General features: G+C 38.6%; 1 protein-coding gene across 1 annotated transcript in view; it reads right to left on the bottom strand.

Moving 5' to 3' along the window:
• Positions 1 to 13,198, bottom strand: part of LOC121374824 (gamma-aminobutyric acid type B receptor subunit 1-like) — a 104,810-nt gene extending 91,612 nt beyond the window's left edge. Inside the window, exon 1 of the mRNA XM_041501936.1 lies at positions 12,656 to 13,198. Within this exon, the coding sequence (XP_041357870.1) occupies positions 12,656 to 13,198 (543 nt within the window). The remainder of the gene's footprint in view (positions 1 to 12,655) is intronic.
• Between the last annotated feature and the right edge of the window lie 873 nt (positions 13,199 to 14,071).

The raw sequence follows: 14,071 nt of genomic DNA, 5'->3' as shown, positions 1-14,071 counted from the left end.
ATATATATATATACTAACAGAAATAGGTTCCTGTACAGCAAATAATATGGTCCAAATCCAGATGCAAAGTTTGCAAATGATAGAAATTTTACAAAGATTTTGACATCAAAATGATTGTGCAAATCATATCATAATGTTTACGAATAATCAATAAATAAATTCTTTAAAACTATTTTTCCCTTTATTACCATCAAACATAAAAGTCTTATGCAATACATGCACAGGAACTTATTTCCGTGAGTATATATTTGAGTTACGTGCTGTTATTTCGCCAGTGAGTTTTGAGCACAGGTTATTTAAGAGACTTGTAGATGACTGCTCTCTGTTAACTCATACCTTTCCCTCCGTATTGTTATAACTGACAGTAATTCACTGCTGATATATGATATAAATTAATAAGGAGATTTCACCCAAGGGGAGTTAACTGCGAAGTCAAGAGTTCATTATTGATGAATCCGGTGATTTATTAAATGCACTGATGAAGAAAACATTGTCAGATTTCTGCAGGATTCTTCCAAGTGGGAGTATAGGGGAGACGGGCATTTTATCGAATCACTATCAAGAAATACACTTAATTAATCCAATTGTTTTCCTTCTGTGACACCCAATAGCCGATGTGTATTTTTTGTGCTGGGGTGCCTTTAACCATTCATTCATTCATTTATTCATTCATTCGAATTGTTTTCCCGTGCATATTAAGAAACATATAAACAACCCCAAAGGATTAACTGTATTGCTTTAAATGCAGTACGCATGTTTGTATGACTGACAACGTGCAAGTTAGAACAGATAAATGTTGTGCACACCTTGGCAGCATCCACAACTCTGGGGAATAGTGGGCATACTGTATAACGTTTTGGTTTTGTGTTTCTCTTAATATTTGCATAAATTGGAATGGCAGCTACCCCATAAATAAATGAAGAACAGAAGTGACAATGTGGATTGTATATTGATATTTCTAACTCCAACGTGTAAGAATAAGCTATGATTATGAAACAAAACTCTTGGTTATAGTAATGCCACTCGGATCTTCCAGTAGAGTTTGTGTTTTGTCAGAGAACTTCAAGGCGTATAAAGAGAATCTGTTCTCCCCGAGTCTATCGTCCGTGGGTAAACGACCCTTATTTATAAGACACATACTAAACACGTATCCATATAGATGTCATGGTATACCCGTTAAGACACATGCGTCTTTGATTGCTCGTAAAATAGTATTATTGCATGACACTAATTGGTCTGATTTGCAGGTCGGCATCTAAGCAGAGACCATGTTAATGCATTTTTATATATCAGAGGTCCGATTATCAAATTAGCTAATTTTTAATGTACTTGTGAAAATAAATATATAAACTAAATTGTTACCAAATTGAAATTGTAGCACTGCGTTAATATGGGGAGATAATATTGTAACTTCAATTATTATGATGATGTGCGGTCACGTTGGCTCAAACTACTATAATAAGACTTCGTAATTTTAACTTTTAGTGTAATAAGTATCTGTAACGTTTATAGAAACCGAGAAATGCCATTGTGTATTTATATCCAGAATGGTGGGCTGGTCCATCTGAATGTTGAGCTGTAAACAGTACGACAAGGACATGGTCGTGAGTTTGTCCTCGCTGCACTACATGGAATACGGAGATAGCGCATGGTGGCAGCTGTCCACTGACCAGTGCATGGGCTATCACCATCATCTGAAAGGCTTTCCTTGTACCGACAGCGCGCGTGGATATTGGCGCCCTTTCCGACAAGGGCCAAATCTGGGAATCAATGTGTTGTGATGCCAATCGCATGATTGTTTCGACACTTGACTAGAATCTCATTATTAATAGCTGCTGCATGTACGCAGATAGCTGTTTTGTCTCACTGAATGCGTAACTACTCCTAAACATTATCAGTTCTCCTTTCGATAGAAAAGAAAGAGAAACAAACAAAGACTACGAAAACGAGACAAACAATGACGTTAAGGTTACCTTAACTGTATTAGGTAATTATTCACTTGGGTGATCTTAGCGCTAAGATCTCTTCGTAAAACGAGGATCCTAGAGTCATTTCCTAAATATTAGCTTACTTTAGCGAAAACAATCGCTGCTACGAACATTCATGTATGTAAAATAAACCAAAATACGTAATATTGTTCTTTTTTGAGTGATTGAAACTAATTAAAGTTTTGACATTATATAAATAGTTTACGTTCAGTGCGATTGATTTTAGCATCACACTGTTTGACAGATGCATAGCCAACCTTTTTTCATACTATGGAATTTACAAAAAGTTATTTATTTCTGGGCCGATTATTTTGTAAAATGGACCCAAACATAGTAACAAAATACTTTAACTTTTCTTCTTCCGTCAAACAAAACTGAAATTATTTACAAAACAAACTTTTGTAGTTGGATGAGACGGACAATAGAGAAAATAGAGTTAATGCCGAGTCATCATATTTGCAAGCATAAGGTAAAGTTAAAGTTTGCTCACAGAAAACCTCCTACCATTTTCCATTAATAGCAAGATATCGTTTATATGGCAATATGCACTTTCCAACAGACAGGACATCACATACCACTGCTTTTCGTATACCAGTCACGGTGCACTGGTTGAGAAGGGAAAAACCGCAGTCAGAGAATAGGTCCACAGTGGACTCGATCCTACGACTCGAGAACTTTATGCCAGTGCTATGCCGCCTGCTACAGATCCAGCGTCAACATGAGAAAATGACGCGAATGTCATCTGACATTTCACAAGAAGAAGTTTGTTTTGTTTAACGAAACCACTGGAGCACATCGATTAATTAATCATCGGCTATTTGATGTCAAACATTTGGTAATTTGTTCAACGTGCACATTCAGAGCAAACTGTTGTAGCGCACGCCTGTCCTGGGCACACGTGCCGGCCTCAACCGGTTCCTCCGTCCAGGACAGGAAAGGGTTGGGTAGGTGGAGGAGGGACCGCCTGCACCAGCAGTCCGACCGTAGTCGGTAACAGGCGGGGGGGGGGGGGGGGGGGGGGGAGATTTTTTTCTAGTGCAGAAAGGGATCTTTTATATGCACTTTCCCTATAGACAAGAAAACACATACCACGGCCTTTGTCCAGTTGTGGTGCACTGGTTGGAACGAAAAAGAACCTAATCAGCTGAATGGATCCACTGAGGTGGTTCGATCCTGCGACGCAAGCACCTCTAGCGAGCACTTAACCGACTGAGTTAAATCCCGTCCCCCTGACATTTCAGAGTCATTACGTCATAAAAGGTTCAGTGCGCAGACTCAAGCGATAGTTGTTGAGGAGACGTAAATTTTTAAAATATTAATTGCTTTTGCTTTAGAAATAGGATTTAGGTGCAAAGTTTCCATTAGGGAGAATGGACTTTAACTTTACTACCGCTGTAAAATAGATTAAAAGTGATCATGAAAATGCGTATTTCGGTGTATTTCAGATCTACAGATTAAATCAAATAAAATTACGATTAACGTTATTTAAAATAACTGTCTATGTGACATGATTGAGATGTATAACGCTTTACACATTTAGTAAAAACCAAAATGTTCTTCATGCATTTTTAATATGAACATTATTTTTACCGTTTATGTAGCATACTAAGTATGCAAAGTAGAAGAAGTGTTATAAATATTAAGACATTGTAATGTCTGCGAAAACTCATCAGTTTGGAGTCTGAAAAACTGTACTGACAAATAAAATACGATATATTTGTTGGTGTTTGTGCTTAAAATACATAAAAGTGAAAATATTTCCCTATATCTTGTATTAAAATGTTTGCCTTTTGCGTCAGTTTTATTATTTTTTACTTTTGGTTTTTATTTTATACTACCCTTTGAAAGAAAAGCTTTTGTAATATTAAACACCATTTGCCTCGGTGGTGTAGTGGTTAACCCATCGGTGTTAAGGTTGGTAGGTATTGGGTTCGTATCCCGGTACCGGCTCCCACCCAGAGCGAGTTTAACGACTTAGTGGGTAGGTGTAGTCTACTACTGCGACTTCTCTCTCACTAAAAACTAACCGTTTGTCCTAAAAGGCAGCCCAAATAGCTGAGGTGTGTGCCAAGGACAGCGTGCTTGAACCTTAATTGGATATAAGCACGAAAATAAGATGAAATGAAACTACACAGTCAAACCTGTTCTAGCGGCCACCTGTATATTCTCCCAAACCATCTAATATAGCATATTGTATAAGACTATAATTTGAAACTCCCTTTGGTGGCCGCTAAACACAGGTTTGACTTACATGTTATTAACAAAGGTCTTGCTAATCTGTTTGGTGAACCAATATCCAATTAAAGAAAGACATAAAATCCACACTAGACGTCGGACATCGAGTCTACACACGTGGCCACACGCTGGTCGACTAATTTCCGGTCAAACTGATACGCTTGGGGATCCTATACTAATAGTATGTCTAGTCGTCTGGGGAATTCGAAACCCACCCCTCCCCCCACGTCACCTCGAACCAATTGATTTCGGGTCGCTGTAAACTGATTTTCAGTCAGTGTTTTATTCCAAATTGCCATGATTGCAGTCGTGTAACAAAAACCAAAAACCCCCCACCTAAACTGGGAAACTGGGAAATGCAGTGATAAACTCTGGATTGTATACTAGTATAAACAGATTTTATGGCTATGTCATCACGGTCTTAAAACGAATTTTATATAAAATTTGATATTGAAATTAGTTTCCGGCATACTTCGTAATTCACCCGAATCATTAAGTATACCCTAGGCATAATCCCGAATGTTTTCAAATTCTTTCAAATCACTCGCATGATTTTGCAAGTAAGGTTTTGATTGGTCGAATGAAAGGTCAACTGGACATGAGCTCTAACGGGGTACTGATAGATCCACAGGTAATTAACCAGTAGAGCTAATTTTAATTAGATTGAAGTTAACGAATGCATGCAATCATGTTGTGTTCTTAGTTTTCCTAGTGAGGGGATGCAGTCTATTTATCGACTAATGTGGCATGTTTTGTTTGTTTGTTTTTTAAATTAAATGTATTATGCCCGTCAGTGTACTTTAAAGTACAAAGGATGCCACTCCCCAAAACACTGCATTCGCTCCTGAACATCCCTTACAATGCAAGTGCAATATATTTTAACATGCTCCTATACCACAACGGTTTCGAGCATGTCTGTCCCGGGTCCTGTCTCTGGATAGCCAGAGGCCAGACCCGGAACAGAACATCCCATACAAGAGTATTTATATTTGGTTACATATGAAAAGTTATTTTTAGTTTACTTGTCTTTTTTCGTTGTTTTACATTGAAGTCTGAATGAATGAATGTTTAACGACACCTCAACACGAAAAATACATCGGCTATTATTGGGTGTTAAGCTATGGTAAATGCAAACAAATAAAGGGATGATCAACATCAATATAAAAATTCAACAGTTAAATTAAAACACAGTGTAAAGAACTGGGCAAAAAGACAAATATCACAGATAGAAAAAATTAAAATGTAGAATAAAAGTCAGTATCAAGTAGAAACTGTAATATAATTTCTGGATGGAATCGAAATGATTCCATCACATTTAGTTGTCCAAATATATCTTTTCGAGTTTCTTTCAGATGCTTACTACTCATAAGTTCTCTAAATTTATATATATTTGGTCGTATATAATAATATGGACGTAAACATTCTTTCCGGGTATTATTGAAACAACTACATACAAATAAATAATGGTATTCGTCTCCTATGTTGTTTTCATCACAAATAGTACAAAGTCTATCTTCTAATAGAACTGTAATCCTACGTCCAGTCTCAACAGGTAAATAATGGTTAGAGGTCCCAAATTTTATCATAATTGTCCATAATTTTTCAGGAATAATATTAAGATAATTTTCAAAATTGAATTGGTCTTTGAAATATTCGTAGGTTTTACCTCTCGATGATTCTGAAATATTATTTTCCCATGTTTGTAAATACTGGTCGTTCTGTCGTATGCTAATTTGTTGTGATAGCCATTTTACCTATAGAAAGGTTTGTGATAGCATATATTACTCATTCCTAGATGATCTAAAATATTTTTAACAGCAGCAATCCAGTTACAGTTAGTTCCGTTGCTAATATGGTATCTCATCATTGATTTGTATAATAATAGAGATAGTTTAGATTGTTTCCCCGAGATAACTCGTGCCCAATAACAAATTAATCTTTTGTGGATAGACAACTCGACTGGCATTCTACCAAGTTCACCATATAACATGCAAATTGGGGTAGCTTTTTCACAGGGAAAATATGTCTAATAAAATTGATTTGAACAGAGTTATAGATGTCGTTGTTTTCGAATCCCCATACTTCACATCCATATAATAATATTGGCAGAACCTTCGAGTCAAACATTTTGAGTTTACATTCTATTGATAGATGACGATCTTTTGCTTTTGCCAAAACGAAATACATAGCCTTTGTCACCTGTTGTTTAAGTTTATCTTAGTATTTTTCAATTTATTTGGTTTAGTAAAAGTGGCACCTAAATATTTGTATTCTTTGACATTTTCGAGAGTAGTTTTTCCAATCTTAAAAGTATATTTATAATCTTTAGAATTTCCATTAAAAATTAATATTTTTGTTTTTGTAGTATTTATTTTAAGTTTCCAAATATTACAATATTGATAGAGCATGCTTATAACGGCGTTTACGAAACGCTCGTTAAATATTTGGTTATTAGTTTGTTTTGTTAACAACACCGCTAGAGCACATTGATTTATTAATTATCTGGTATTGGGTATCAAACATTTGGTAATTTTGAATTGTAGTCCTCAGAGAAAACCCGCTACATTTTCCCATTAGCAACAAACAATGATTTATATACACTTTCTCACAGACAGGACCGCATATACAACGGCCTTTGATATACCAGTTGTGGGGCACTTGTTGAGCGGGAAAACCCTAAATCAGAGGTGGTTCAATTCTGTGACCTAAGCACCTCAGACGAGCGCTCTACCGACTGAACCAGACCCCTCCCTCTAACTATCCTGGGGTTAAATGGATATAACAGGGAGGCAACCAGTCTAATCCTCATGGATGTTAGCGAGAATATCTTTGCACTGAACGCAGCCCGGATGCGACAACGGAAAGGCACTGCAAACATATTAAGACGATCGGAAACGTCTTGAATATACAGATAGTTATATTATAATCAGGAAACGTTTTGTAATCTATTTACAGATAACACGTTTTGGTCCTTAATTAAACATATTCCGATTAATCAATTTAATCGATTATTTCTCGCTTTGACAAAGTAATGGAGTACAGTTTTTCATTATCGAGTTAAACGGACTAAAATGCATACAGAGTTACTTCCCTTCTAGTTTGCTGGTCCTTGATGCCTGACATATAAGGGATTGAGATATCTATTAAATTTTATTTGGAATATATAAACATTTAAATTACTTCGTCCAACAAACTTATTTTAAAGTTTTAATACCGAAATCGATCAATTGATCGGTGTGTGCAAAAAGAGTGGATAGATAATAAAATCCAATGAGATTCCAAACGCCAACTATAAAGATTTTGGACAAATTCTGCTATACGGCTTGTAGTTTCAAGTCATGCCGTGAGTGCGGACCTTAATAAAGAGCCATGAACAGACTACAACAATATGTTAATGCATTAAGTGGTTCGTATGCATATTACGAGAAATAGAGCGCCTGTTATCCAACACGCGAGATGAACTAGTCCTCAACGCAGTCCCTATCAATAACACACTGAGAGATGGCTTTGGGGATCATATTTTATAGGAAACCAATATTTTAAATTGCTAATGGACACAGTAGAAGCCGTATCTGGTCTAAAGAAAAACATGTTTATTCAAGGAATCTGCATGTGATAGATAAATCGCGTGATTCCCGATTTCACAGTGATTAGGCTTTAGAGAATAACATATCCTAACCAACGTGGCTCGCAGCGGCCGTCTTTGGAGTGGTAGCTAAGAGTTCGGCCTTAGGAATGGTTGGTGCTGGGTTCGTATCCTAATACGGATTCCAGTTTAGAGTGTTTTAAAGTGGCAGACCCTAGTTTCAACCCGTGGAAAAGGACACTAAGTTTGGTTAATAGTCAAACCTGTAAAACATGTGGAAAAGAACACTAAGTCTGGTTAATAGTCAAACCTGTAAAACATGTGGAAAAGAACACTAAGTCTGGTTAATAGTCAAACCTGTAAAACATGTGGAAAAGGACACTAAGTCTGGTTAATAGTCAAACCTGTAAAACATCTGGATAAAGCTACAACAGAGTGAAAGAAGAATTTGTGACGTCGAAACGGGAAAATACCCTTCAAAATAGACTAGAGCTTCTCTCCTTTGCCGTTACTTCTCAGAGGTACGTACGTTTTTAAAACTATGCAAAATGCATTTAGTGATACTAGCAACACCACGATTATTAGAAACACTTCGGATAGACAGAAATGGGTAATCTGAACAATAAAATCTAATAGTGAAAATTACGCTATAGCGTTTAAAAGCTAGAGTTTTACGTTTTTACCGCTCAGTTGTGAAGGTAAGCCATCGAATCGACTTGTCTCCCACTATCCGCTTTACACTAAGTCCTGGATTGAAGGCGCGGGTATTTGTTCAGGGCAGCGTAACTAGAGCCTAATTGGATATATAAGCATAAACAATTATGATCATCATCATCATCGTCAACAACATCGGCAGCCAGCAGAGGGATGTGGTGAAATTATTGCAGAAAATATCAAAGAAACAAACCGTCTCGGGGATATGTTTGAGAAAAACTGTATAGCACAGACACGTGCCTCTTATCAGTACAGGAAGTAACCAATGAACACACCCCGAAGAGGTCAGATTATGCCCACAACTAAAAGCTGATGGGAAATGGGAGAAGTGTCTCTTTTTTTTGGTCTAACGACACCATTAGAACACATTGATGTATTAATCATCGGTTATTGGATGTCAAACATTTGGTAATTTTGACATATAGTCTTAGAGAGAAAGGAAACCCGTTACATCGTTTCACTAGTAGCAATGGCTCTTATATATGCACCATCCGATAGACAGGATAGCACATACCACGGCCTTTGATATACCAGTCATGGTGCACTGGCTGGAGCGAGAAATAGCCCAATGGACCCACCGACGGGGATCGATTCCAAACCGATCGTGCATCAAGCGAGCGCTTTACCATTGTGCTACGTTCCGCCCTTGGCAGGTGTGTTGCACGAATGACCACAAGAGATAAGCACCTGTCGCAGATGGAAAGACAAGGACTGGGATGTGGAGGTGGACAGTGAAAGATGTTGAAAGATAGTAGGAGCTGCCAGATCGGGAAGAAATAAGATGGAATTTAATGGAGGGAAAGAAAAGGGACATGTAGGATAGATATTCTGAAGAACAAACTATGTAGCACGGGCAGTGAACCTACTAAATAGTGGCACAACGTAAAAAGGCCGGTTTCAAAGGGACTGTCGTGAGTGTGTTGCCATTATAACATGTTTACGACTAACAGATCCTTTTTGATGACTAAATATATTACGAAGAAAATGAACAGTAACTGAGCAACATTAGCACGAGACCGCAAACACATCGGGTGTACAGAAACTGCTATTCTAGACAAGAACATGTATTCGAGCTGTAAACTTAATAACTGAAAAACGCTCTGTTATTCGGTAACATGTTACGATAGCTGAAAACTCAAACTCAGGATTGTCAGAGAGAGAGAGAGAGAGAGAGAGAGAGAGAGAGAGAGAGAGAGAGAGAGAGAGAGAGACAGAGAGAGAGAGACAGACAGACAGGCAGAGACAGAGAGAGAGAGGTGAGGGATGGATAGAAATACAGATATAAAGAGAGCGGAGAGTTGCAGAGAAAGTGTGTGACTGTGTGTGTGTGTGTGTGTGTGTGACAATCGATGACAAACTAATATAACTGCCCACCCACACTAGTTATTTTAACGCAGACACGACACTGTGCATGCTTAGGTATAATTCCAGGAGTGTGATATGAGAGGTATCAAAACATTTTATTAGTTCAATTTGACTATCAAATCAATTGAAATTAACATCTTTAAAATAGTTTCCATTGAATGTTATTTTTTTACGATCCACTTGTAGTAACGATACACCAATAATTAAAATTGGAATTGGAAACTCTTCGTACTTCCACTAGAAACCTGTGAGTAGGCGACACTTGTTACGTTACACAGTCCGTGATGCTCGCCGTTTCAAGTAGGTTTCTTTTCTTTTTCATTATGAGGGGGCTGGATCTAGCTCAGCCGGTAGACGCCATAGGTGCTTGGGTCCAAGGATCGAATCCGTTCGATGGACCCATTCCGTGATTGGGCATTTTTATCCCAACCATTGCCCCTGGACTGATATATCAAATAACATGGTATGTAATATCCTGGATATGAGAAAATGCATATAGAAAATCCCTTGTTGCTAATGGGAAAACGAAGCAAGTTTCCTCAAAACCTGTCACATTTATCAAATGTTTGACAGCCAACAGACAATGTTTAATTAATCAATGTGCTCAAGTGGTGTCGTAGATTAGTTGAACATGTATAATTATGATTTTTTTGTATTTCTTTTATTAGTTCTTTCTCCCAGAGGCGGGGCGGGACGTAGCCCAGTGGTAAAGCGCTCGCTTGATGCGTGGTCGGCCTGGGATCGATCCCCGTTGGTGGGCCCATTGGACTATTTCTCGTTCCAGCTAGTGCACCACGACTGGTATATCAAAGGCCGTGGTATGTGTTATCCTGTCTGTGGGATGGTGCATATAAAAGATCCCTTGCTGCTAATCGAAAAGAGTAGCCCATGAAGTGGCGACAGCGGGTTTCCTCTCTCAATATCTGTGTGGTCCTTAACCATATGTCCGACGCAATATAACCGTAAATAAAATGTGTTGAGTGCGTCGTTAAAAAACCCATTTCCTTCCTTTTTCTCAGAGTTTTGATATTTGAAAAGAACTCGGGAACCGATATAAAGGTCTTACAGCATTTTCTAAACTAAATACACTTAATCTGTCTCGAAAAGTACTTTATTTAATCAGCTAGTTTTAATATTTCGATAAATAATTGAATTATAGCTTTGTAGCTCAAGAGCGGATCCAGGATTTTGTGAACGTGGAGGTGAATTTGAGTTTTTCGAAGGTCGAGCTCTTTGGAGTGTTTTGAAATAAAAATGCTAAGAGACGTGTTTTCAAAGCGATTTAATGTATACTGTGGATGATGCATTTAGAAAAACAAAACCGTAATTAAAAAGGGCATTTCAAACAGGTGGGGCAGTGGTTACGGGATCCGTGTGACACCCCCTGTAGAGCTCTGAATTGTAATAAATTACCTGAATTGTAATACCTGACTTGAATTGTAATAAAAACTGCCCTGAATTGTAATACTGACTTGAATTGTAATAAAAACTGCCCCGAATTGTAATAAACTAGCTGACTTGAATTGTAATAAAGAATTGCCTTGATTTGTAATAACCAGAGCTGCCCTGAATTGTAATAAGATACCAACTTGAATTGTAATAACACAAAAATGGAAAGGAACGTGTGCTTAACGACACCTCACCGCATTTCTTCAATTTGAGGCTGTGGAGTTTATTGTATTTAAGACAATCATTACTGCCACATAGGCTTATCCTTTCGACTTTGTGAATTCGTGGAGCATCAGCTGGAACGAAAAATATCCCAATCGTCTTTTAGCTAAATTTAGATGTTTAAGGCATTTTGAAAACGGCTTATGGCAGCGAACATTAGTTTTAAGACGAACGTACCCGCGGAGTGTATTTCAAGTCACGTAATATTTAGGTCAACTGTTGTGCGACTCGCCTTTAAAGGACATTACACCCGTTTCAACATTTTTGGCGGCACAAGAGAAATATCATGTTGGACCACAAGGACACAATGTGGCATCACAAAATTGTACTGAAACATGTGTACTGGCATAAGGGAAAGATCGTGTTGCGCCACACATGTGCAAGCATGTATACTGGCCCCTTTTGTAGAAACACTTTGGCCCATGTTGCAAAGATGTCAATGCATGTCAATTCTGTTGCGACACACTTCAACATTTGTAGCTCAACATGATGTTTCACTTGTGACGCTATAAATGTTGAAGTTTGCGTACTAACTTTAAAAGTTTTCTTTGACTTCGATTTGATTTACTTTCGTTTTTATATCCAATTAATGTTGAAGCACGCCGCCCTAAAAACACGAACGTCCTGCTAAGGTATAAGGTAGTTAAGCACTTCCGATGATCTTAGCGTTAAGATCGGTTCGTAGAACGAGGCCCAGGACAGTGAGCTAGTGGTTCGTAGAACGAGGCCCAGGACAGTGAGCTAGTGGTTCGTAGAACGAGGCCCAGGACAGTGAGCTAGTGGTTCGTTGTAAGTGATCAGAAAGAGATACGTCGGTGTCATGGTCTTACCCACCGAACCGTTATAACTCACTCTGGTTGGGAGCCCATATCGAGCTACGAACTCACTTACCTACCAGCCTCATGGCCGACGTTATAACTCACTCTGGTTGGGAGCCCATATCGAGCTACGAACTCACTTACCTACCAGCCTCATGGCCGACGTTATAACTCACTCTGGTTGGGAGCCCATATCGAGCTACGAACTCACTTACCTACCATGGCCGACGTTTTAACCACCACGCCTTCGAGGTTGGTTTTAAAAACACTCGACTTACCTTCGTGTCGTTGTACAGAAGTTCCAGTTCATATCCGGGAATCACGTGCATCGAATTCACGTGCTGTACGGCTAAAAGGGCAGCGTCGAGTTCCGACCTTCCGTTGGCCTCGTGTTCGCTTCCCGACAGTTCAAACAAGCCGCCGATATACAGTCGAGTTTTTCTCCCACCCCTGTGACGACCTCTGTGCTTTGAGCGCTCAGTAACGACCATCTTTTTGCGTTTCCTGGCTTTTATATGTTCATTACGAAATCTTAACCTATTCGAAGAAGTATTCAACGGGGAATCGGTTAAGCTCTTTTGACCAGAGTTATCAAGTTTATCGTCCGGAAGCAAATTGCCTTTGTTTGTTATATCCCCAGAGTATTGCAAGCGGTTATTTGAAATGCTGGGGCCAAACTTTTCAACATTTGGCTTTTTAGGTTTTTGAAATACTTTACTAGTACTTTGATCTAGATCTGCAGGTTTAGCTTTAATTCCTTTGATGGGCGTGTGTTTTTCTCTGTAACTTTCACTCTCTGCCATGTCATTAAATGGCACCATCGTGTCTGTGTGGGTACGCATATATCGCAAAGTTCTCTGACCAACACCATGCGCATTTTTCTTAAGGAGAGCCGACGCAAATAGATGAGATTCTGATATCCAAGTAATCCAGAGGAAAGCAAGCACATAGAAACACCACGTAACAGATAATCCATGGAACACACCGTCTAATTTAATCATCATGTCTTTAAAAACGGCACGAATAAAAAATGCATGATTCAATTATTATTTTTTTAATATTCTGAATATTATTTTCTCATTTTAAAAAGCATTACAGATGCGATATAATCCGAGATAAAGTTGAGGTATAAAACACTTCAACTTTTTCTCTTTGATATAAAACTTCTTTGGAGCAAGTCCAATCTTATGAATCCTTTGAACCATGTAGCGTCGGAAAGAACGACTGTTCCCACACAAAGCCATGTGCAAAACATGCATTCGCTTTGCGACCATCGAGTCTCAGAGATTACCACCAGCTTGTATTATGTTGCATTATCGTTATCTGGAAAACTAAATTCCTCACAGGTAACTACTAAAGAAATTGACTTTGGCGGTGATGAAAGCAATCTGACTTCACGCTGTATCCTATCACATTCTCATTGGCTATATTGAACGCACGCCGTCCCATTAGATCGTAGTCGAGATTGCGTCTCTCTGATTCTCTCTGTTTAACTCTCACCAAGACAGAGCTCGATCGACTGGCGGCAGTCCACTAGAACGTAGCGGCACGGAGCACACAGAACGGGCGTTTTCGGGCTCAGTTAACAATCGTGTACTAGTTTATTTTAAAATAGCAACGTCGTACTTATTGGGGAAGAGGGTTAGGATGGGTGTGTGTGTGTGGTGAGAAAAATACGAGAACACCCCCATATA

This window comes from Gigantopelta aegis, chromosome 6 (genome assembly GCF_016097555.1).
Source record: "Gigantopelta aegis isolate Gae_Host chromosome 6, Gae_host_genome, whole genome shotgun sequence".
In the NCBI taxonomy this organism is placed as follows: domain Eukaryota; kingdom Metazoa; phylum Mollusca; class Gastropoda; order Neomphalida; family Peltospiridae; genus Gigantopelta; species Gigantopelta aegis.
Note: the sequence above shows the minus strand (reverse complement) of the source record. Positions and strands in the feature narration are given on the sequence as shown.